This window comes from Salvelinus namaycush, chromosome 4 (assembly GCF_016432855.1).
Source record: "Salvelinus namaycush isolate Seneca chromosome 4, SaNama_1.0, whole genome shotgun sequence".
Taxonomy (NCBI): Eukaryota; Metazoa; Chordata; class Actinopteri; order Salmoniformes; family Salmonidae; genus Salvelinus; species Salvelinus namaycush.
Genome location: NC_052310.1, coordinates 59,015,339 through 59,041,751, shown reverse-complemented (window position 1 = coordinate 59,041,751; position 26,413 = coordinate 59,015,339). Strand labels below are relative to the sequence as shown.

The 26,413-nt window shown below is 40.5% G+C and overlaps 1 protein-coding gene across 1 annotated transcript in view; it reads left to right on the top strand.

Annotated features, from left to right (window-relative positions):
- The first annotated feature begins 12,416 nt into the window (after window positions 1-12,416).
- The window catches only part of rab40b (RAB40B, member RAS oncogene family), a 54,706-nt gene continuing 40,709 nt past the window's right edge, over window positions 12,417-26,413 (top strand). Inside the window, exon 1 of the mRNA XM_038992097.1 lies at window positions 12,417-13,213. Coding sequence (XP_038848025.1) covers window positions 13,072-13,213 — 142 coding nt within the window. The 5' untranslated portion in view covers window positions 12,417-13,071. The remainder of the gene's footprint in view (window positions 13,214-26,413) is intronic.

Genomic DNA, 26,413 nt, shown 5'->3' with positions numbered 1-26,413 from the left:
GAGCCTCTGTGTCACGTGCAGCTCCCAGGAGTTGGTTAGCTGTAACCTCAATAATAGTCAATGGTGTTATCAGACTGGCCAAAGCACATGTGCCCTGCCAGTCTCCTTTCAAAATGGGGGTCAACCGCCTGGCAGGTCCACACATCCACCATACATCAGCAACACCTCTAGTTTGGTTCAGCCCTTCAATGGGCCAGGTGGCATTAATAGTGACATTAGTGATGCAGTCAGTAGTAGGGAGCCTCCCATAGTTTATACCTCTACCTGTACCAGTGTTACAGCTGTAATTTCCCCCATATGCCTTAACCCCCCATGGTGTCTTCTGGGGAGGGACTTCTGGGAACACAAGACTCAGAGTTTTACACAGGGTTGAATTTGGCTTAAACTTTCCAATATGCACATCCAACCTTCCCCATTACTTAGGGCAAATGGGTGAGCAGCCAGAATAGGTCTGGCATGTCCACATACGACACAGTCCTTTCTATGAAGTGTTTTGGCTGTGTATCTCATATAGGCCAACCACATATTTTCCCTTCCCTCATAACCAGTTTCAGTCCCCAATTGGTCACTATCTGAGATGTCTTTTACATTTATTACCTGTACCGGATTGGAGAGCTTAGGTGATGGTGTGGGACTTGGTCTTGAAGTGGTGGAGGAGGCCGGCTGAACCTGGCCCGTTGGAACTGGTGGTGGTTCTGGCAGCACTGTGACAGCAACCATCCCCATCGTATCCCAATTAGATAGCTCAGTACGACCCACAGTCCTGTAAAGCCCCACCCTCTCCCAGAGAACACATCATCAGCCAGAGATCAAGCAACACTTTCACTTCTATGAACGTACACAGTGATGAGAGGGCGGGGTCAGGGAATCTTCAGTAGAGAGTTGGCCCCCAGTACCCTGTTGGTTCTGGTTCTGCTCCTACCCCTGTAATTGTTCGACAGTGTCAGTGTGTCTCACCCTCCAAGTGCGATATGCCCCCAGGTTGAGTGAATCACCTTCTCCTTTAATTCACCTGTAATGCATAAAATCTTGGACATACAGGTTTGGTTAACAAACAGTTTCTCATTTGTTCTATCTGATTATATATTTAACTTCTATGCCTATTTGTTAGCTAGAATTGTATTATTATTATTATTATTATTATTTTTTTTTTTTATTAGTTTATTATCCAATAGGCATCCTATCCTAGACCACAATGTACCCATCCCCCTTTTGATACCTGGCTCTGCCCAGGTAACAACCTTACCTATTCTAAATAATGACTTAGGTAAGATTAGTAAAATATTCTTATGTTCTACATTATCATGTAGGAACGCACCTTTCATTCGCCGCATATCCAATTCTCCATTGGGCGTCCATTCATATCTATCCTTTTCCAATTCTCTGTCAAGTGACTTATCTACTTTAAAATGTATCTGTGCTGCTTATATATGTTAACCCTTTTCTCTCCCATCTTATTTCACAGCCTACCTTGCTCATTTCCTGGTCCCCCCTCTCCACTCTGCTCTCAAACCTTCAAGGTCTCAACAGTGCGGGGTAGACCCCTCTGTCTGCCTTTTTCTCATAATAGTCAATAACAACTATGTGTTCCTTTGAAATATTAACTAAGTGTCTCACTGTTTTGACTTTATCTAAAATCATGGATTTAAAAAAAAAAAAACAACAACATGTCTTATAGTGTCAAACTCTAAAGTCCTTACATAACCTTAATCAACCTATCTCCATCCTATCAATAATCCTAAATCATCACATATGTCATATACCCCTGTCAATTTTAATACTATTTAAATAAAAATCTTCTAATGGCCAAAACAAATGCTAACCATATCAAATCCTTTCTTTACTAATAAGCTCTCTCCCCCAAGAGTCCACTATATTTTATTTAACAATAACATTGGTTCTCCTTAAACTCAGTCTCATAAATAATTAATATATGTTTTACAGTGTGGATACCTTATCCACAGTAAATTACCACTCCTAAGAACTGAAACTTATTTCTTTTCATTAATAATTTAAATGCTTATGTATTTTCCTGCCCTATTGGCTTAAAATATCTCCTGTTCAAACCTCAATGTATCATATCTTCCCCCATTTATTATCGATGACAAATGGGATTTTTTCTGTTGTAATACCAAATCAATAATAGCCAATTCAAAACCTTCATAGCCAATGTTTAAAAACAGAATCCTGAACCACTTCCTCTTTCTCCTTAGAGTTTATTCCCCTGCTCCCCATAATTTGTCCTACCTCAATTCCACTTTTTCCTCTGTGGTTCAAACTACAATTATGTTCAAGAGCTATAAACTCTATTATAATTAATTTACCTCAAAACTAGTATCCCAAATGACCACAAATTCATTATCTTCACGGCCCCCCCCTGTGGCTGATCAGACCACCTGGGAATGCAATGAAAACCGGTCAAAGGTTACACCACCCCCTTACATTCGTGTTCCATACCATGTCTAGACATACTAAAGAACCCTTTATCTTAAAAAATTCCCTTGTCTAAATAAAACTCAGAAAATAAAACTCATAATATTCCATATATGAGTGTACCCCTTTAAGATATATTGTCTCTGGGAACACGGAAATCCCCTTAACCCAAACGTTTACTACAAAAACAAAACCTAATAATTATGATAATACCCTCAAATCATTTGTTTTAAATTTCCTCGATGTTTCATGTAACTCATTCAGTCTTTCACCAAATTTTCTCCCCAAAATACTTTATACCCTGCCATTACACTCACACAACTGTGATAAACGTGTACTGTCCCTCTAAAATAAAACACTCCCACCATACCAGTTTGCGGGCCGTTCATTGTTCCCCATAATGAAAACAGATCACGTTTAGAATACGTTTACTTCTTGTTCGAATTCCCTGGTGTTACTTAACCAAAAACCAATAACTTTTAGCCACTTTTGAAAAGTGACTCAAAGCTATAATGCACACATTTTCCCTCTAAATGACACAACCAATTTTCTCTGGCATAATTTGATACGACCACACCCGGTGGGGAAAGTACAAATTGTATCCCGTTCCTCCTATAATACCCAATGCTAAATTCAACGTTGTGGTTAAATATACGGATTTGCCAATCATTATCAAATGTTGAATATACAGGTTTAGTAATTTTATCAAATAGATTAGTATAGTTCAAATCAAGATATGCGTTTACTAGCGCTCAACCTGTGTTCAGAACACAGCAACTTTCAACGAACTGTAAATCATTGTTGACTAACTGCAACAGGCAATAGTACGGGTTCGATAAACCAAACCCAATTTATCACAAAGGTTGGATCTTGAATAGAATTTACAACGTCAATCAACATCTCTCAATCAAAACTATACTGCCAGAAGTACAGAAAATAGTGTACCTGAACAATGGCCAAATCCATTCGAGTAACGTAATTGTGTATCCCACCTAATGACGTTGTTTTACGTCGTTACACAACAAATCATCCTGTCTCTAGCAACGTACCCTGAAAATTAGTAGCCGATACAATACCAAAACTAACTCTCTTATTCATGCCTCTAGGCAAAACATCTACTTACTCCAACTGAGTTTTGCATCAAAACTATCGTATAAGTAAAATCAACTTCTCAACTTTCTCTACTCCAAAGTGTAAACGTACCATATACTTCGCTAAATTTATATTGCATGTCAATCATCCATAATAATTATAACATTCCGATGGGCACAACTTTATCGTATTTCTCCGTTATTCTTTAGAATTCATCAGGTTTAGGTAACTGTCACTTCTATCACATCGAAAGAGCATCGCTATCATTTAGAATTAGATTAGTCTTTCATTTTAACCTAAACAAGTTATTAAAACGTTTCAGTTTATATCCTATACCGACACTAATGACCATATTTTCTCAGGCAAAACATACAAATGGTTTAATTACAATTAAAAGACTCCGATTTTAGTCAGAGCATTTACAGTGAATCGAAGTCAGGTCTCAAGCTTGGGAGGCAGTTATTTAACCCCTGAACTACCATCACTTTTGGAATAAAGGAGCCAATAACCCTATTATAACAATTTTCTGTAGTCGCAAACTCCGGCACCGAGACAATTCCCAGAAAATATTACAATTCAAAGGTCCAAGCTTTCCCCCAGCGAGGATTATCTGTATTCTCTCTACTCCGAATTGGTTTTAAGTTTTTCGTTATGTCACCAGCATTCAACCAGGCTCCCCGTCGACTGGGAGCCCGTTGAGCGCGGCAATACTGCCCTCTTCTGTCCATTCTCTGTATAGCTTTTCACCCAGTCTCTCCTCCGTTTATCTCTAGGGTTGATTTCAATGTCTTCACCACCTTTTCTATCTGGGCCATACTTGTTTCTTATTATATCTTTTTGTTTTATAATTTTTTGTTTTTATCTGTTATTACCTAGTTAGACTGTAATTAAAGATATGTGATTGTATTACGTGGTTATAGTTTTACTTAAGTATATCTGGTTATGTTATTTATACATATGTCCTTACTCCCTTTCACATACAAGCCTGAAACAATACATACATAAAAGTTCAATCATAAAGCAAAACAAGCATACAGTGTGACTTATCTTATATCCAACACGTCTTATTCAATCAGTGAACTTATCTTATTTCCAAAAACACTGCCGTTCGGTCATATGCGCATAGAACCCAACTTATCTTATATCCAGCGTAATTGCCGTTCACTTGTTACAGGGAACTTGTCTTATACAGTGTATTGCCGTCGAGGGTCGACCTAGACTTATCTTATATCCAATACTTCTGCCTTTCCCTGGACTATGTTGCCGTCCACTTTAACATTAAGCGACAATTTATCTTATATCCAACACACCATGTAAATACATAAAAATCCGTGAACCCTGTATATTGCCGCTCAATTATTAGAACTTATCTTATATCCAATATTCCGCCATTCACGGTGGTTATGTTGCCATTGTCCTCACTCACTTCCCTAATCTTATAGACATTTGCTGAGACAACCCTAGCTTACATACATACATACACACATTCAGGCTTTTAATTCCACTTCATACACATACAGTCATTCCATTGTTATTCTGTTGGCCAACTGAAAATGCATTCGCCATTAAGTAGTACGTAATTAAATAATACGTAATTAGTTTTACCCTTACTTTACTGTAATGAACATATGGTTCGAAAATTGAGTAACTTACACCAGTTAGGTTTTCTCACAAAATAAATTTGGTTAACGCCAATGTGCAGAATTTTAGTTTTGAAACAATAGGCATCTGCTTACCTGTTTTAGTAGACCGGTCTTTTTGTGAGAGGACCCCGTCTGGCGACAGTCTCGGCCAAAGGCTGGCGCCCTGTCCAGCGAAGTTCCCTCAGTTCAACGTCGGGGTCACCAATTGTTAAGGCTGCGAAGGTTCAACTGAGATAGGAACAATAGCACACCTGAACTTGGTTAAAATAATTGTTTAACCTGATGAGGATAGAGGGCGCTATTTACACTTTGGGGGAAAAACGTGCCCAATTTAAACGGCCTCGTACTCTATTCTTGCTCGTACAATATGCATATTATTATTACTATTGGATAGAAAACATTCTCTAGTTTCTAAAACCGTTTGAATTTTGTCTGTGAGTAAAACAGAACTCATTTGGCAGCACACTTTCTGACCAGGAAGTGGAAAGTCTGAAAATTATGCTCTGTTCAAGGGCCTGCCTATAAATGGGCATGACACGTATGAGTATACATGCACGTCATACACCTTCCCCAGGATGTCAAGATGCAGTGAGAGAAGAAATGGAGTGATTATCTTGGTCTGAGATGGAATACGTCCTCTTGGAATGACGTGTCACCCATTTTATGTTTTCAGGAAGGCGCGAAGTTGGTCCTGGATTTGCCATCAGAATAGCTGTCGTTATAGGCGATTACTATCTCCGGCTTTGATTTTATTTGATACATGTGACCATATCATCGTAAAGTATGTTTTTTCAATATAGTTTTATTAGATTTTTGAAATTTATTCGGGACGTTAGGCGTGTTGCGTTGTGTGCCTTTGTTCAGAAAGGAGAGCTTCGAGCCACTTGGCCAGTGTGCTTGCTAAATCAGGAGGGAAAAACGATGTTCTAAATCCAAACAACGACTGTTCTGGACAAAGGACCCCTTGTCCAACATTCTGATGGAAGATCACCAAAAGTAGGACCCATTTTGTGATGCTATTTCATATATCTGTCGAACTGTATACTAGTAGTTTTGCGCCCAGATTTTGGGCACTCTCTCGCTATAACGTAAGGTGGATGTCGTAATGAAGATATTTTTAGAATTCTAACACTGCGATTGCATTAAGAACTAGTGTTACTATCATTTCCTATACAACATGTATTTTTTTGTAATGTTTATGAATAGCTATTTGGTCAGAATAGGTGAGAGTCTAATAGAAATATCCGCACATTCTGGGAAAAAGAAGCTACATTAGCATAATGGATAACCACTGATTTCAGCTCTAAATATGCAAATTTTCGAACAAAACATAAGTGTATGTATAACCTGATGTTATAGGACTGTCATCTGAGGAAGGTTTATGAAGGTTAGTGAAAATTGATATCTTTTGCTGGTTTATTCGCTAACGCTAACGTGCCTATTGCTATCGCTAACGTGCCTTGATGAATGAATGCGGTTGTGTGTAGGCTATTGTAGTAAGCTAATATAATGCTATATTGTGTTTTCGCTGTAAAACACTTAAAAAATCTGAAATATTGGCTGGATTCACAACATGCTTGTCTTTCATTTCTGTACACGATGCATTTTTCAGAAATGTTTTATGATGAGTATTTAGGTATTCCACGTTGGTCTCTATAATTACTCTGGCTGCTTCGGTGCTATTTTTGACGGTAGCTGTGATGGTAGCTGCAATGTAAAACTGATTTATACCTCAAATATGCAAATTTTTCGAACAAAACATAGATTTATTGTGTAACATGTTATAAGACTGTCATCTGATGAAGTTGTTTATTGGTTAGTTTGGTTGGTTCTTGGTTAGTTAGGTTGGCTTTGTGCATGCTACCTGTGCTGTGAAAAATGTCTGTCCTTCTTTGTATTTGGTGGTGAGCTAACATAAATATACGTGCTGTTTTCGCTGTAAAACATTTAAAAAATCGGACATGTTGACTGGATTCACAAGATGTGTATCTTTCATTTGCTGTATTGGACTTGTTAATGTGTGAAAGTTAAATATTTCAAAAAAATATTTTTTGAATTTCGCGCTCTGCCTTTTCAGTGGAATGTGGGAGGAGTTCCGCTAGCGGAACGCTGGGGCTAGACAGGTTAATTCAAAAGTTAATAAATGGCAAATGCAATTTCCGTATATACGGGTTCACTGCACCACCCCGCAGGGTGGAACAAGGAACTGACTTGTTCCTGACAAAGATATTATAATATACTCATGACAGAGATAGTTCCCGCTTCCGAGCCGGCCTGTCAGAGTAGAGACTGGCCGTGGTTTAGACTCACCCAGCCTATCGTTGGTGTTGGCGCTTAAGCTAGTCTTAGCCCCTTAGCGCATGTGATGTCCCGACGCTGTTGCTGTGTAGATTACGCTCCCTCACCCCAGAGACTGAGGTCAGACAGCTCTGCAACATTGTCTGAGCTGTTTGCACCTGTATACAAAGCCCACTGTTCTCGCTCAAGGCTAACCACAGCTTCCCAGCACACTTATCTGGGGCTAACTGTTACTTCCAGCACACACACACAGACACCCAGGCGCCCAGGCCAACAGTTGCTAATATTCAATCACATTGAGTATTCAATCACAATCACATGTAGTATTGGGTTGTAGTGCATAATTCAGAACCTCACAGATGATCTTCGTGTGTATAGTTTATCTGTTATTGTCTATTGTACACCATAGTCAGCAGTCTCCTGATTCACCCCCCTCCCTCTAGCTCCTCATGTGCCTCCCTAAGATTAGCACAGTTTCGGTCACACAGTACAGCGCCCTTCTTAACACACACACATTATTTCACACTTCTGCTCATCTCTTACACTCAGATACACTGTTGCATACAAAACACATACTTTAGGGTTAGGCCTTGAGCACTGGTAAGCCTGAGAACAATGTAAAATGTAGGTTCACATGAGTCAGAAATTCAAACTTTAATGCATAAAAAGCCCTACTAGTTTATAGTTAGTTAAGCATGTCAAACCTTATAAAACCCCACAGTACTTAGCCACGTTTTGGTTAGTTAGTTAGCTGCCTGCAGCGTCAATGGCTGTCTAGCTAGCTAGCAAGCTAACTATTGTTTACTTATTGGAAAACAATAGCTAGATATTTCTGTTAAATTTATTAGCTAGCCAACTAACTAGCTAACATTAATTTTACATGTCATATCATCCAATAATTTCTTAACTCAAAATGTAACCTATTTAGTATTGGCTGTTTTGAACTGCAGCCGAATCACATTGGGAATTCATTGGCTATAACTAGTCTTTTTGCCTAATAATGATGTCATTCTTGCGTTCTATGGTCAGAAAATGACATCTTCACCAAAAAGTAGAAAAACCTAAATTAACATTATTATTAAGTGTTCTATTTTTTATGGAGACATTTGCCTGTTACCTAGAAATTGAGAAATCTTACCTTGGCACTGTATAAGCGTTTAAACCCCATTGACATCTCAAGTTGTTTTTTGGTTTACATGCAAAAAAAACAAGATAAAAAAACGTAATTTTCTTGTTTTTTCTTTCTTGTTTATGCAATAATCTTGTTTATTGCATAAAATCCAAAAAACAACTTTATATTTAAATTTTCACATGTGGTGGGGTTAAATGTGGAATGCCTGTCATTGGCCAAATGCACAGCCAACACTTCCGGTCCCTCCAAAATAGCAGTTCACCTTTTTAATTCTATTAATCTAATATCTATTAAGTAATCTATTAATGCCAAGATCGGGTGATATTTCTCCATTTCTATTTTAGATTCAAGCAAACATCTGGAGCAATTAATGCATATTAATCAATCAGAGACCAATATTTTGGAAAGATTGGCTACAGATGGGAGTTTGGACCGTGTCTGATTTGTTTAAAGATTGTTAAGTGATGGATCTGAGTAAATTGTAAGACCGGCTCGACCAACCCATTTTAGAATCATTCTGATTGTATAGGCAGTCAAGTCGGAGATAGAACAATTACATTTAAACAGGATTTGAACAATTTCTAAAGGATTTCCATTCCAAAAACCACCTGGTATTGAGGGTGTATAAATTCTTAAACAAAAAAAACAAGGGGACTACATCTTCCCTTAAAGTGATGCTACAGAGGTTTTATATAATTTTAGCCAGTAGTTTGGAAAATAGCCCTCACGAGCCAAAACTGGTCCCCAAAAATGGTGTACAATTGGGTACTACGTCATCCAATTCGTATGGCATGTAACGCCCTGCAAAAAAAAAAGGTAAATCCTGAAATTCTTATATGTTACAAATTTGAATTAGTACAATAAGTTACGAATGTGTAAGTGCTTAAGATCCCATTCAATTTCCTTAAGGGAAAAATGGGGTGAAGATTAATATACAAGAAATTGAATGGGAAAAACTATTTTAGAAAGGGCAGAGTCCAAAACACAAATGGCTTCGTATAATATAATGAATAGATCTTACTGGACTCCCTCTAAAATGCACAAGGCAAAAATGACAACCGACAGCAAATGTTGGAGATGTAAATCAGATGACGCTGGCCTTGTTCATATCACCATTGGCCTCATGGTGAAATCCCTGAGCCATGTTTGGACTCACCTTGTTGTGCTGTGCTCACTTGAACAGGAAGGTGGTGCGGCGGTCCATCGTGGGCAAATTTTGCCATCAAACTTTGTCATCAAAGTCTGGCATTCTCTGGATTTATGAACAGTGAAAAAAAACAAGGTCGAATGATGACTTTAGTGATCTTTAGGTCGGAGCTCTAGAAAGAGGCCCGAGTTCCCAACTTGGAATTCCGAGTTGGATGACCGTTAAAAACATATTTTCCCCGTCAGAGCTAGTTTTATCAGAGTTCCTTGTCTTGAACTCACTGAAGTCTGAGATTTCCCAGTTCCAAGTTTCCAGTTTTGAAAGCGGCAGAAGTCATGCTGGGTTGACAGCATGGCCAATGTTGAATGTTTATCCTTTTAAGCTTGGAAAAGAGACCCTTATACCCAGACTTGTACCGCACATCCACATTATTGAATAGCAGGCTAGTGATTGTTTTGCAATGCTTGCAGTTAGCCAAACCACGTATTGTTGAATTTGTGATTTCCAACTTGTTGTGTAATGTTTATATCCAATGGCCAATTAGCACCGATAAGTTTTATCTATAATTTCTCTTCATTATTTATCTTCAAATGACAAGGATTGAAAAGGATTTGCCAGTAGAGTGTCGACTTGATTCATGATGATGACTGCTAGCTAAGATTTTGAAAGTATGATGTCCAATCAAAGCTACTGTAGATATCACGTGATTTGACATAATTTTATCTGTGGCCAATGACCTTGAGCCTTCTTGGATCGGCACTTCTAATGTAACTCTATGGCAGCACCCAAGGGGCTTGAATTTTTGAGCTCTCCCCGTAGATTTTGCGGTGACGTAGTGTCCCCATGAGTGACAGAACACTGAGCCAATCACGGCGCAACTAGAGAACATTATCAACCCCTACGCTCCGTATTTTCTGCTGACTGCCCCACCACCACAGAAAGCACTGAGCTAGGCTGAAACACCTCCATTTTGGAGCTGCCTTATTCAAGAAAGAAAAAAAGAGACCATGTTTGTATGCAGCTTTATTTAGTCAATTATATATAAAAAAAAAAATTACATTGTTTGCAAACTGATATGAGACAAGTATTAATGCCAAAATAACATGTAAAACAGGCCCCCCACACAGGACTTACCATAACAAAGGGGTTGAATACTTATTGACTCAAGATATTTCAGCTTTAAATGTTGTATTAATGTAGAAAATGTTCTACAAACAAAATTCCACTTTGATATTATGGGGTATTGTGTGTAAATCAGTGACACAAAATCTCAATGTTATAAATTCAGGCTGTAACACAACAAAATGTGGAAAAAGTCATGGGGTGTGAATAGATTCTGAAGGCACTGTATATGAAAAAAAACGTACACGTATCCATTTGAACTTTGCATCTAGAATGTTGCAAATGTATTATGTGTACTACCGACAATACACCACCCGAGAGCAGTAGATTACCCGTAATCATTGCTGGTAGACGCACTCAAAAACTGTGGCGCACTAATGAACTCGTGTAGTGGACGATATTATCTGATGTAATATGAGCAAAGAAAAAAATTACCACGCAAATAAAAGCAATGAACAGAACATTTAAGAAATTCTGTCAAATTTAAGTCGCATCTTATTTTCTTTAAATTATCTAAATTTCACTATATAAATTCAGTAAAATAGGCTACCAGCAATGTTTTATTATCATGTACATTATGTCCCATACCATTGATGTTGTAGGCTAATAACGAATTTGTAATTAGGGTACAAAGTATGTCCATGTCCGTATTCATTCCTCGAATCCATCCATAGTCTGGTGCCTGGTGTGCAATTACGCAATGGCCACAGTGGAGTTGGAACTGACGCCAGAAGGCAGCTCCTCTCTTATAGTTACATAACCCATCTGATCAACAGACCAGCGGCATCCATCCACTACACTGTGTAAACAACATTGTACTGCTGCGCAATGCAATGTTTACTCACTGATGAATGTAGGCTACACTGCAGTCTCGTTTGGTATTAGAATACCTCCATCATTGTATGATAGCCTATTTACAGGACAAGAGCAGCCTAATATGTTGTATTCCTATTGAGCACTAGATCACATGTAAACAGGCCTTCAATTAATAATGGTGCAGTTGTATTTTTCTTGAATCGTGTACTGTATAGGCTATGTAGCCTATTGTCTCTTACTGTTTTTCTTAGGGAAAACGTAATCCATTAAATTAGGTAATACTATTATTGATCACGTTTTAATCCGTTTTTTCATTATAATTCCCTTATCAAAATGATTGTAACTGTTTTTCTCTGTTATGTGCTGTTGTTTTGGAGCGTGGCTGACTGCGCCATTGTATGAATAGAATAGCCTAATGTCCCTAAATCCTCCGTGGTGTTCTGCGCTACATCAGAAATCGTGCCCAGACAAAACAACAACAACAACAACAAACACAAACCGAGCCATGCTGTCCGTTGCCAAGCCAGCGGCTGCTGCGGACATCTGCAAACACTGACCCGGAATCAGTTCAAACAGCCGCCATCCTATCCCTTCCTACAGGGTTAAAATCACTAACACTGATCTCAAATCAGTGGTAGGGTTGATTCCAGACCTCACAAAGCTTGGCTACCCACGGTAGCCACACCCCTCTATTGAATCAAATGGGTAGGCCAAATGGAGATTTTGATAGACGTTTGCAGCGACTAGCCTACTACTGACTCAAGACTGCCCTAGCAACCCGGTGGATGAGCCAACCATAACCGTGTAAAACTCGAGACTCTGCCGCTACTGGGGACAGGAAACGACAGAGATCAGAGAGAGCTCCGGAACAGTGTGGCTGGCGGTACAATACAGCGTTATAACAAGTCAGATGTCTGGTACTTTCAAGGCACGGTAGCGGGAATGGAGGATTTATGGAATGACGATTTGAACACTGGGACAGGTTCGGCGTGAGCGGCAAGCTTTGATGTTACAGTGGAACACACTGTAGATGTAGGCTAATTTGTATAATTGTTTATGTTACATTGTGTTGTCACTTTCGTTGGCAAAATTGACACTTGTAGCTTTCATTCAAATTCCTATTTTAGGAGACTTCAAATCTGTGTTTGATGCATTTATTCTAAATGGATACATTGTGAGTTCCCAGATATTCATTATGACTGATAATATAAGGCTATCCACTAGATGAACTGTCAAAGAACACAACATTCAACTTGACTCGCTTCTTTGCTACTTTAATTCGTGCGTCACACAGCTCTCAAATCTTGAGTTGGAAGAGAAATATAAGTGATTGAACAGTCTTGTACAAGTTGTTCCATGATGGAACATAATCATTCTTCACCGCGAGGATGAACCACAGAACCAGCCCCGCCAAGGCTTACGATTTTCTGCTTAAGTTTCTCCTGGTGGGAGACAGCGATGTGGGAAAGGGGGAGATACTGGCGAGCCTCCAGGACGGAGCCAGCGAGTCTCCGTATGGCTACAACATGGGTGAGTGTCCAGTATACAACGGCAGCCAGAACTATAAACAAACAAATTACATATTTTCATTTCAAACATTTATTTATAGAAAGTATTGAAGATTACATGTTATGATCACCAGGACTCGATAATATAGAACTTTTTTCAATGTTTTTATTGCACAACAAACAAGTGGTCACACACAGTACGTTTTATGCACAGCTTGTTCTGGATGGTCCGTGTCATCAGAGCCCCGAAAAGCGCTGTGGTCGTCATGCTTTAGCTAGCCAGTGCACATTCTTTAGGTTTAAAGGGTTATATTTAGGATTAGTGGACCAATACCAAGACTGGACATGTCATCTTTGACATCTGAGAGTAGGTTTGCATCCCAAATGGCACCCGATAGTGCACTACTTCAGACCAGTGCTCTATTTAGGGAATATGGTGCCTTTAGGACCATATTGTGGATGATCATCATGAGTGACAGGACATATGGGCTTAGATGTCACCTACCCGTGTCAGAGCTTGACAGTCACCTCTACTCTAGGAAAAAAAATCATAGGTGTTTTATTACTGGGGATATTAACGTAATGGCATGTCTCAGGGTGGACACATTGGCAGTCAGGATCTCTAGTCTCCATCAAGTGTTAACACCCCATGGTTCCCCTTATCCAATTGTCGGTGGAGAAACACGTTTTTGAGTGTTCAGAAATAAAACTCATAAGTTCTTCTGACCGGCTTGAAAGAGGCTAGTGTCTTCAGAGGTGTAAGGATAATTATGCGTTTGAAATTAGGGTATTTGGTGCAGTTCCACATAAAAGGAGTGTAATAAAAGCTTGGCCATATGTACCACAACATATACAAAAGCATGTGGACACCCCTTCAAATTAGTGGATTCGCCTATTTCAGCCACACCCGTTGTTGACAGGGGTATAAAATTGAGCACACAGCCATGCAATCTCCATAGACAAACATTGACAGTAGAATGGCCCATACTGAAGAGCTCAGAAACTTTCAATGTGGCAACGTTATAGGAGGCCACCTTTCCAATAAGTCAGTTTGTCAAATTTCTGCCCTGCTAGAGCTGCCCCGGTCAACTGTAAGTGCTGTTATTTTGAAGTAGAAACGTCTAGGAGCAACAACGGCTCAGCCGCGAAGTGGTAGGCCACACAAGCTCACAGAACGGGACCGCCGAGTGCTGAAGCGCATAGCGCGTAAATCTGTCCTCGATTGCAACACTTAACTACAGAGTTCCAAACTGCCTCTGGAAGCAACATCAGCACAATAACTGTTCGTCGGGAATTTCATGAAATAGGTTTTCATTGCCGAGCTACCGCACACAGGCTGGAGCGGTGTAAAGCTCGCCGCCATTGGATTCTGGAGCAGTGGAAATGCGTTCTCTGGAGTGATGAATCACTCTTCACCATCTGGCAATCTGACGGACTAATCTGGGTTTGGCGGATGCCAGGAGAATGCTACCTGCCCCAATGCATAGTGCCAACTGTAAAGTTTGGTGGAGGAGGAATACTTTGTCTGGGGCTGTTTTTCATGGTTCGGGCTAGGCCCCGTAGTTCCAGTGAAGGGAAATCTTAATGCTACAACATACAATGACATTCTAGTCGATTCTGTGCTTCCGACTGGGGAAGGCCTTTTCCTGTTTCAGCATGACAATGCCCCCGTGCACAAAGCAAGGTCCATACATAAATGGTTTGTCGAGATTGGTGTGGAAGAACTTGACTGGCCTGCACAGAGCCTTTACCTCAACCCCATCGAACACCTTTGGGATGAATTGGAATGCTGACTGCGAGCCAGGCCTAATCTCCCAACATCAGTGCCCGACCTCACTAATGCTCTTGTGGCTGATTGAAAGCAAGTCCCCGCAGCAATGTTCCAACATCTAGTGGAAAGCCTTCCAAGAAGAGTGGAGGCTGTTATAGCAGCAAAGGGGGGACCAACTCCATATTAATGCCCATGAATTTGGAATGAGATGTTCGACGAGTACGTGTCCACATACTTTTGGTCATGTAGCTGTATGTCTCACCACCAGTTGCTTTTCACCACAATGCGTAACTTGAGTATAACACCCTAAAGGTGGTAGGTACAGCGCCTTCAGAAAGTATTCATACCCTTTGACTTATTCCATATTTTGTTGTGTTACAGCCTGAATTCAACATTGATTAAATATTTTTATAAATCTCACCAATCTACACACAATACCCCACAATGACAAATGGAAAACATGTTTTTATAACTGTTTGCAAATGTATTGAAAATGAAATACAAAAATATCTAATTTCCATTCACACCCCTCAGTCAATACTTTGTAGAAGCACCTTTGGCAGCGATTACAGCTTTCAGTATGGTGTGTATGTTATCATGTGTGTGTATGCATGTGTCTGTGCCTATGTTTGTGTTACTTCACAGTCCCCACTGTTCCATAAGGTGTATTTTAAATAAATATCTATATAAATGTATATAAATAAATTTGATTTGATATTTTTACCTGCTTTTTAAATCTGATTCTAATGCTTGATTCAGTTGCCTGATGTGGAATAGAGCTCCATGTAGTCATGGCTCTAGTATTGCACACAGTGTTAGTCCATGCAACTTAGTATGTGACTTTGATTTTATGATTTGTAAAAATAAAAATAAATTACTTATTTAGGCTTGCCATAACAAAGGGGTTGGATACTTATTGACTCAAGACATTTCTAAATTCTAAAAATATAATTCCACTTTGACATTATGGGGTAATGTGTGTAGGCCAGTGACAAAAAAACAACCTTTTATACATTTGAAATTCAGTCTGTAATGTGGAAAAAGTCAAGGGGTGTGAATACTTTCTGAAGGCACTGTAGATGCGATTTCAGAAACATGTCCAAGCTTGTTTCTGCAACCTTGAGAAAACTCTCCAGCGTTGGTCGAAGACAGCTCAGGCATCAGACAGCTAATCATGCAAAGCCCACACCAATGTGTTCTGATAAGTCAATATGTCAGTTACTGCATCTCCACAACATCCAGCACACAAAATGACAGAAGAATTCAGAGGGGAAAAATAACAGCTACTGCAGGGCATGAACCAATTATTGTGTTGTGGACATAAAGACACATTGTTAATACACAATAAAGTACATCTTATCTTATCCAAAACTCTACCATAACCATTAGGGGAAACACAAAACTGAACTTGAATCAGCGTCTAGGGGAAACGTCATCCTACTCTGTTAGTTGTTTACCTGCATTTGCAGGTAGCTGACTAAGCTTAGGTTGTTGTGGAAAATGTAATGAGGTACATGATAGAGAGAGCTTACCTCAGGGACTGACTGTTATAGTTCCAGGCCTGGGGAGAGCACTACAAAGGGAAGTCCTCTCTGTGTACTCTGGTAACCTCCGTGTTGTCCTTTGGTCTGGTTGATATACAATGTTCCCATACCACTGGCCTATTAGATATAGTCGGAAACACCCAGGTACGTTTATGAAGTGGCGGCTATGATGGTCGGCCTATTTGTGGTTTATTTATTAGTAGACATGTATTGTGCAATTTTGGAGTCACTTTTATTGTAAATAAGAATATGATATGTTTCTGAACACTTCTACATTAATGTTGCTGTTTCCAGGATTATGGATCATGATGAATGAATCGTGAATAATGATAAGTGAGAAAGTTGCAAAATGACACACTCAATTATTTACCATTCATTTCTATTGGGCGCATCATAATCCGAAACAACCAAAACAAATGGCAAATGCAGCCAACAAGTTTGTAGAGTCACAAGCTTGATGTAGTCATGGTGTGTTAGGAATATGGGACCAAATACTAAACTTTACTGCTTTAATACACCTTGAAATGGGGGGATCAGATACATAAAGTAAAACGGTAAAATAGATATGTATGAAAATACCCTCAAATAAAAGGTGACATTCTGTACTATCACCTCATATGAAACATTTGATCTCAAATCTAAAATACTTGAGTATAGAGCCACATTCAAATATGTAGCTTCAGTGACATGTATTCATGGATGCCAAGGGAAGCCAGGCTTCCCCAAAAAGCGGACCAAGAAAAAAACATTAAAAATAATTTATCTTTCGTCTCTGTGTTTCATAATGTTCCTTCAATTCGCAAGAGGCTGAATGTATCTCCCCGGAGAAAGTATCCGGGCAAGTGAAACAGCACCCCTCTGTCTTTGTATGTGTAGCCCATCTATCTGATGCTGTTTGGTCAAAAAGAGTAGGATTTTGTTGCCGCCTGGAGCATTGAATGCAAGGGAAGCCAGCCTCCCTTGATAATTTTTTACAATAATAGCCAATCAGCGTTGAGCTAAACTGAGTGAGCTCAACTGTGAATGGTCCTGTCGCACCAAAACAAGTGTCAAGGGAAGCCAGTTTGGACTTGGCTTCACACCAATCACATCACATTAAAGGCCAAATGTCATTGACAGAAAAATTGTCCTCCAGTGGCTAGCTAGCTAGCTAAAATTGTCCCTTTCCTAATTTAGCCATGGATGGAGATAGGGATTTGGACTTGTGGTTTTACTTAATTCTCTGTACTGGCCAATGATTATAACGGTGTTTCTGATCCAACCATAAATTCATAGGATGGAAGTTCAATATGTAGCTAGATGTAGTAGGCTAATGTTAACTAGCTGGCTAATCATTGCCCGTGAAAGGAAGTTGGGCTAGAGAGCAAGCATTTTAGCCAGGTAGCTTAGGACAACAAAAACTAAGTGTGTACTGTATGACGGAGTCATACACTGTTTTGGCAACATGAAAAAGTGGAGGATGGCATTGGCGTTTCTCAGCAAGTAGAGTGAGTCAACATGTTTTTCTACTTATTTAGCCTACGTTGATTGGACTAAATGGTTTTTGGAATCTTTTAGTTGTCACTGTATTAGACTAAGCAGAGGGGATTTGATGACGTTGAAGTTGAAATGGTGCTGGAATAGTGGAGGCAGCTCCTGTTTTCTTTGCGACTTGCAGTAAATCTCCGGTGTTCTAAATCAATAGCTGTTTAGTAGTCCGAAAACTTGCTTGACGATGTTGTAGGTCATGTAACTGTTTGTTACATGCAATATGTTTTGTGGACTTCACTGAACAGAGGTTGCTCTCCGGTTTTGTGATGAAACAAAGGTGTGATTGAATTTATTCTGCCACTGTCTTCTTATTGTCTTGACCTTTAGGCCTATATATCACGGTGTCAAGGCATATGAACTAACAGGTTATAGAGCAAACAATGCAATTATCACAAAACATACAGTAGGTTGTAATATGGCTTTTTTTCCTGGCTTGTCTTCCCAAGTGATTTTACCCACGCACCGCTACAGTTTAGCTTCACTGTTCAAATAAATACGTAGGGGAGTGTAGTGCACTATTTTTGACCATAGCCCTATGGGCCCCGTTTTGACCAGAGCCCCATGGGCCCCATAGTGGCCATTGTCTTGATATCGGGGCCTATTCAATGACTTAAGACAGTCTGGGCCAGTGTTTGTAAAGAAAGGTTTGGACTTCGGTTTAGTGTCTCATCCAATGGAATGAGAGTAGGTAAGTGAGTGTTGAAATATGTTGATATGACGACTGCTCACTGTGCCCAGTGTTCAGTAATAAATGGTGTGTGAGTCACCTCGTCAACTTTTTGATCCAGCACTGACCCCAGTTAAGGTGTCTGAGTGAGAGAGGGACAATGAAAGAGAGGCAGAGGAACAGGGATATGGTGAGAGAGATAGGAGTCTAGATGTTAGGGGAGAGGAGTTCTGTCTCTGCTTAAACTCTGATACATAGCAACAATTGCTAGAGCGACAATGTAGCTGCCTCTGCTCCCCTGCCTGGATGATGGGTCTTACACTATGGAAAGACTTGCTGCTCCTCTCGATGAATACTGGCTTTATTAACAGTTAGCTCAGTCTATATATGTGTGTGTGTGTGTGTGTGTGTGTGTGTGTGTGTGTGTGTGTGTGTGTGTGTGTGTGTGTGTGTGTGTGTGTGTGTGTGTGTGTGTGTGTGTGTGTGTGTGTGTGTGTGTGTGTGTGTGTGTGTGTGTGTGTGTGTGATTTGTCCGTTTGACTGCCAGATGGTGAAGCGTGATTCACCACTCCAGCCGACACTTGTGGCATTGCGCATGGTGATCTTAGGCTTGTGTGCAGCTGCTCGGCCATGGAAACCCATTTCTTGAAGCTCCTGACGAACAGTTCCTGTGCTGACGTTGCTTCCAGAGGCAGTTTGGAACTCCCACGTTGAAAGTCACTGAGCTCTTCAGTACAGGCTATTCTACTGCCAATGTTTGTCTATGGAGATTGCATGGATGTGTGCTCGATTTTATACACCTATCAGCAATGGGTGTGGCAGAAATAGCCAAATCCACTAATTTCAAGGGGTGTCCACATACTTTTGTATTTTTAAATGGTGGCATGTGAGTCTGACTGGCTGGCTAGTTGCAAGTGGAGAGCAGCACAGCCCAGCAGGGGAGCTTTCAGTCTGTTTACGTTCAGAGTCCCCGCCAGTAGCAATGGAATGTTATCGAGCTGACATGAGTCTATTATGCATAGACTCATGTCTGTGCATGTAGCACAGAACATTGTTATACAGTGTTTGTATCCCAAAATGGCACTCTATTCCCTATACAGTGCACTCCTTTGGACCAGGGCCCACACGGCTCTGGCCAAACGTAGTGCACTATGTTGGGAATAGGGTGCCATTTGGGACACAGGCAGTCTTTTTTTCTATGTAGTGTTTTTTCTGCTCTGCAACCGTCAGAAAGTGTAACACCTGGGTTCAAATACGGGTGTATTTGAGTATGTTTTTTTAAAATACTTTTTCTGTGTATTTGAGTATTTTCAAATTCACAGCGCAAAACAAGTAGTTTTATTTGAGTATTTGAATGGTTATTTGTATTTTTTTTTTTTATTCTTCCTAATTGTATGTCTTGCTAATTGTATGTCTTCCAAATTGTATTTGAAAGTCTTTTCAAATACATATTTCAAATACTATTTCCAAATACCTTAGTTAAATGGTTAAATGTATGGAAGTGTGTTTGAGTATTTTCAAATACTTTCCAAGTGTATTACTATAGTATTTCCAAATACATTCCAAAATTCAAATACTTTTTTTTTCAAATGTAGGTTATCTGAATACTTACTTCGGAATGTATGGGAAAATAATTCATTCATTTTAAATAGTATTTGAACCAGGGTCTGGAAAGTTTCACCCTATTAACATGCCTCTGAGAGGGGGTTCCCAACATTCAATGTGAAGTACTTTTGTGATTCAGGGAGTGTTATAGGCTATAAATGCAAGACATCATTATAATCATCATCAGTGTTTGTTTTTAGTCTCTAACTGATGTTTGTTTGACTGATTCCTAGAGGGAGCTGTATAAAAGGCAGTCAGACTGAGTCCCAAATGGCACCCTATTCCCTATGGGTTCTGGTCAAAAGTAGTGCACTATATTGGGGATAGGGTACTATTTGGGATGCAACCACCGTTTTCCTCAGAGGATCTTAGTTAGCTGTTAATTACCTTATTTTCTCTGTTAGTGTTTTTTCCTAATGTTCTAATTACAACAATGCCAAGCGTCATCATCTAGAGCAGTGGTTCCAAAACTTTTTATAGTCCCGTACCCCTTCAAGCATTCAACCTCCAGCTGTGTACACCCTCCAACACCAGGGTCAGCGCACTCTCAAATGTTTTTTGCCATCATTGTAAGCCTGCCACACACACACAATATACGATACATTTGTTAAACATAAGAATGAGTGTGTGTTTTTGTCACAACCTGGCTCGTGGGAAGTGACAAAGAGCTCCTATAGGACCAGGGCACAAATAATAATATAATAATAATCAATAATTTTGCTCTTTATTTAGCCATCTTACATATAAAACCTTATATGTTCATCAAACATTGTGAATAACTCACCACAGGTTTGACTTTTTCTTCTTCCAATTTTAACCTTTATTTACAGTTGAAGTTGGAAGTTTACATACAGAATCCACTCTCACATAGGTAGGTGGTTACAAAGGGCATCAGTGTCTTAACAGCACGATTTGCCAAGGCAAAAAAACTCTGAGCGCAGCCCTATCCAGAAATGTTCAGTTATCGGTAAGTGGACTGGAGGCAGGGCATGAAAGGGATAACGAATCCAGTTGTTTGTGTCGTCCGTTTCGGGAAAGTACCCGCGTAATTGCGCACCCAGCTCACGCAGGTGCTTCGCTATATCACATTTGACATTGTCCGTAAGCTTGAGTTCATTTGCACACAAAAAATCATACAATGATGGAAAGACTTGTGTTGTCCTTGTTAATGCTGACAGAAAAGAGCTCCAACTTCTTAATCAGAGCCTCAATTTTGTCCCGCACATTGAATATAGTTGCGGAGAGTCCCTGTAATCCTAGATTCAGATGACCCAGATAGGCCAGTCGTGTGAGAAACTCATCATCATGCAAGCGGTCAGACAAGTGAAAATAATGGTCAGAAAATAAAACTTTAAGCTCGTCTCTCAATTTAAAAAAACATGTCAATACTTTGCCCCTTGATAACCAGAGCACTTCTTTCTGTATGTTGTAAAAGCGTTACATGGTCGCTGCCCATATCATTGCATAATGCAGAAAAAATACGAGAGTTCAGGGGCCTTGCTTTAACAAAGTTAACCATTTTCACTGTAGTGTCCAAAACGTCTTTCAAGCTGTCAGGCATTCCCTTGGCAGCAAGAGCCTCTCGATGCTGCAGTGTGCCCAAGTGGCGTCGGGAGCAACTGCTTGCACGCATATTACTACTCCACAATGTCTCCCTGTCATGGCTTTTGCACCATCAGTACAGATACCAACACATCTTGACCACCAAAGTCCATTTGATGTCACAAAGCTGTCCAGTACTTTAAAAATATCCTCTCATGTTGTCCTGGTTTCCAGTGGTTTGCAGAAGAGGATGTCTTCCTTAATTAACCTCCCATAAACGTAATGGACATATACCAGGAGCTGTGCCAGGCCCGCCACGTCTGTTGGCTCATCCAGCTGTAACACATATAATTCACTGGCTTGTATGCGAAGCAGTAATTGTTTCAAAACATCTCCTGCCATGTCACTGATGTATTGTGAAACAGTGTTGTTTGATGAAGGAATTGTCTGTATATTTTTGGGGGTCCTTTTCCCCCAGCATTGTCCCAGCCACATCCGCGGCAGCAGGAAGAATTAAGTCCTCCACAATAGTATGGGGCTTGCCTGTCCTAGCCACTCGGTAGCTCACCATATAAGACGCTTCTAGCCCCTTCTTATTAATGATATCTGTTGCTTTTATACATGTCTTACTACTCAAATGTCGGCTTTATTCTTGCTCAAAAAACTCCCATGGCTTATGATTTATTTAATGATTTATTTCAGATTTTATTTCTTTCATCACATTCCCAGTGGGTCAGAAGTTTACATGCACTAAGTATTTGGTATTCAATTAGTATTTGGTAGCATTGCCTTTAAATTGTTTCACTTGGGTCAAACGTTTCAGGTAGCCTTCCACAAGCTTCCTACAATAAGTTGGGTGAATTTTGGCCCATTCCTCCTGACAGAGCTGGTGTAACTGAGTCAGGTTTGTAGGCCTCCTTGCTTGCACATACTTTTTCAGTTCTGCCCACAAATTTTCTATGGGATTGAGGTCAGGGCTTTGTGATGGCCACTCCAATACCTTGACTTTCTTGTCCTTAAGCCATTTTGCAACAACTTTGGAAGTATGCTTGGGGTCATTGTCCATTTGGAAGACCCATTTGCAACCAAGCTTTAACTTCCTGACTGATGTCTTGAGATGTTGCTTCAATTTAGCCACATAATTTTCCTTCCTCATAATGCCATGTATTTTATTAAAGTGCACCAGTCCCTCCTGCAGCAAAGCACCCCCACAACATGATGCTGCCACCCCCGTGCTTCACGTTTGGGATGGTGTTCTTCGTCTTGCAAGTCTCCCCCTTTTCCTCCAAACATAACGATGGTCATTATGGCCAAACAGTTCTATTTTTGTTTCATCAGACCAGAGGACATCTCTCCATGTGCAGTTGCAAACCGTAGTCTGGCTTTTTTATGGCGGTTTTGGAGCAGTGGCTTCTTCCTTGCTGAGCGGCCTTTCAGGTTATGTCGATATAGGACTCATTTTACTGTGGATATAGATACTTTTGTTTCCTCCAGTATCTTCACAAGGTCCTTTGCTGTTGTTCTGGGATTGATTTGCACTTTTCGCACCAAAGTACGTTCATCTCTAGGAGACAGAACGCGTCTCTTTCCTGAGCGGTGTGGCAGCTGCGTGGTCCCATGGTGTTTATACTTGCGTACTATTGTTTGTACAGATGAACGTGGTACCTTCAGGCATTTGGAAATTGCTCCCAAGGATGAACCAGACTTGTGGAAGTCTTTGGCTGATTTCTTTTGATTTTCCCATGATGTCAAGCAAAGAGGCACTGAGTTTGAAGGTAGGCCTTGAAATACATCCACAGGTACACCTCCAATTGACTCAAATGATGTCAATTAGCCTATCAGAAGCTTCTTAAGCCATGACATAATTTTCTGGAATTTTCCAAGCTGTTTAAAGGCACAGTCAACGAGGTGTATGTAAACTTCTGACCCACTGGAATTGTGATACAGTGAATTATAAGTGAAATAATCTGTCTGTAAACAATTGTTGGAAAAATGACTTGTGTCATGCACAAAGTAGATGTCCTAACCGACTTGCCAAAACTATAGTTTGTTCACAAGAAATTTGTGGAATGGTTGAAAAATGTGTTTTAATGACTTCAACCTAAGTGTATGTAAACTTCCGACTTCAACTGTATGTGTGGTAGTATGTATGTGTTCATACTCTGACTGTTATTGCACTCCTTTATAAAACCCCTCATTGAGAATGTGTAATAGAAACCAACCTTTAACTGATTATACAGTGGAAGTTATCTAATTAATGATCTTCTGGATAATACAATTAGGGAGGCATGGTAAGCTCTCTCTGAGGAATTTCAGTTTCTATATTTTACCAATTAAGAAATGTTTTCCAAAATTATTTTGAGATCTCTACATTGCTACTTTAGGATTGTAAACAAAAAGTTCTGTCTGACTTTTTCTGGGTTGCAGCTTGAATTTTATACATAGAGGACAATATCCACAAGCTGAAGAGTGTGTGGGTATTCTCTTGCTCGACCAGTGATATCTGTTGGATGTTTGTACACTATAATTTATCCTGGTTGCCCTGACATGGTTTGTTGTCTGTGGCCCTGCTGTGTTTTTCTTTAGTATCACAGGACATGATGAATCTGATGTGTGTTTATATAAGAGCCACAGTTTCCTCCACCTCCAGGCTGGTTTGGCTTGTTTTCAGCAGCATGAAACAAAGTTGCTTCCCAAATGGCACCCTTTTCCCTTTATAGTGCACTACTTTTGACTGGCCTCTGGACAAAGTAGTGCACTGTATAGGGAATAGGGTGCCATTTGGGATGTTGACCGTGTTTCCCCTTCCGCACTCTGGCCAATAATTGCTGTTGATGTTAGGCTACTAAATGTGGAATCAACAGGATCCAAGGCGCATCTCAGTTTTCTGGGTCAGCTCTACTAATAGGAGGAAATAGAAGGAGAGAGTGGAAGCATTTCTGTGATCAGCCCGTCTCCATAGCCAGAGATCAGCCAGTCTCCGTAGCCAGAGATCAGCCCGTCTCCATGGCCAGAGATCAGCCAGTCTCCGTAGCCAGAGATCAGCCTGTCTCCATGGCCAGAGATCAGCCCGTCTCCATGGCCAGAGATCAGCCAGTCTCCGTAGCCAGAGATCAGCCCGTCTCCATAGCCAGAGATCAGCCCGTCTCCATGGCCAGAGATCAGCCAGTCTCCGTAGCCAGAGATCAGCCCGTCTCCATGGCCAGAGATCAGCCCGTCTCCATGGCCAGAGATCAGCCAGTCTCCGTAGCCAGAGATCAGCCAGTCTCCGTAGCCAGAGATCAGCCAGTCTCCGTAGCCAGAGATCAGCCAGTCTCCGTGGCCTGAGATCAGACCGTCTCCGTGGCCTGAGATCAGACCGTCTCCGTGGCCTGAGATCAGACCGTCTCCGTGGCCAGAGATCAGACCGTCTCCGTGGCCTGAGATCAGACCGTCTCCGTGGCCTGAGATCAGACCGTCTCCGTGGCCAGAGATCAGACCGTCTCCGTGGCCAGAGATCCCCTACATACAATCACCTCCAAAATTACTGCCACCCTTGATGAAGATAGAGCCAAAAAGACTGTATTAAATCATTAGAAATACTGAGCTACAGTATATTGTATGCTCAAAAATGTGTTTATGTATATTTTTTTATACTAATACAATTGCTCAGAGAAAAATGTTGTTTGTAACAAGTAATAAGTGTCAAAATTATTGGTACCCCTGTTTTCAATATTTTGTGCACCCTTCCAAGGATAACAGCACATGGCTTTTTTTTATAATGTTTTATGAGGTTGGAGAACACATTAGGAGGGATCTTTCCTTCATACAGGATGTTTCCAGATCCTTGATATCCTTGGGTCTGCACTTATGGACTGCCCTCTTCAATTAAAACCACAGGTTTTCAAATGGGATTCAAGTCCAGAGACTGAGATCAATTAACCAATTCTTAGTGGATTTCCATGTGTGCTTGGGGTTATTGTCTTGCTGGAAGATCCCCTTGCGGACAACTTTCAGCCTCCTGGCAGAGGCAACCAGGTCTTTGTCTAAAATGTCATAGTACTTGGTAAAGTTCGTGGTGCCGTTGACCTTAAAGGGAGACTTTGGGGTTTTGGCAAGGAGGCCCTTTATCTACTTTTCCAGAGTCAGGTGAACTTGTGGCTACTACCTCTAACTTCCTTCATACTTGACACAGAGACATAAAAATTGTATCCACAAATTAATCTGACTCTGGGGATACCAAATCCAAAATGCCAAAATCCCTTTAACAAGGGCCCAAGGTCCAGTGGAAGCAAAACAGACCCATAACATCAAAGATCCACAATCATATTTGACAGTAGGTATGAGGTTATTTTCTGCGTATGCATCCTTCTTTCAAGGCCAAACCCACCACTGGAGTGCGTCGCCAAAGAGCTATATTTTCGTCTTATATGATCATACCACCCCGTTCCGGTCCAAGTGCCAATGCCGTTTAGCAAACTCCAGGAGTTAACATGCATGTGTTGGATGTTTCTTAATAAAGGCTTTTTTATGGCAACCATTCTAAATAGCCTATTGGCATGGAGGTGGCATCTAATTGTAGAT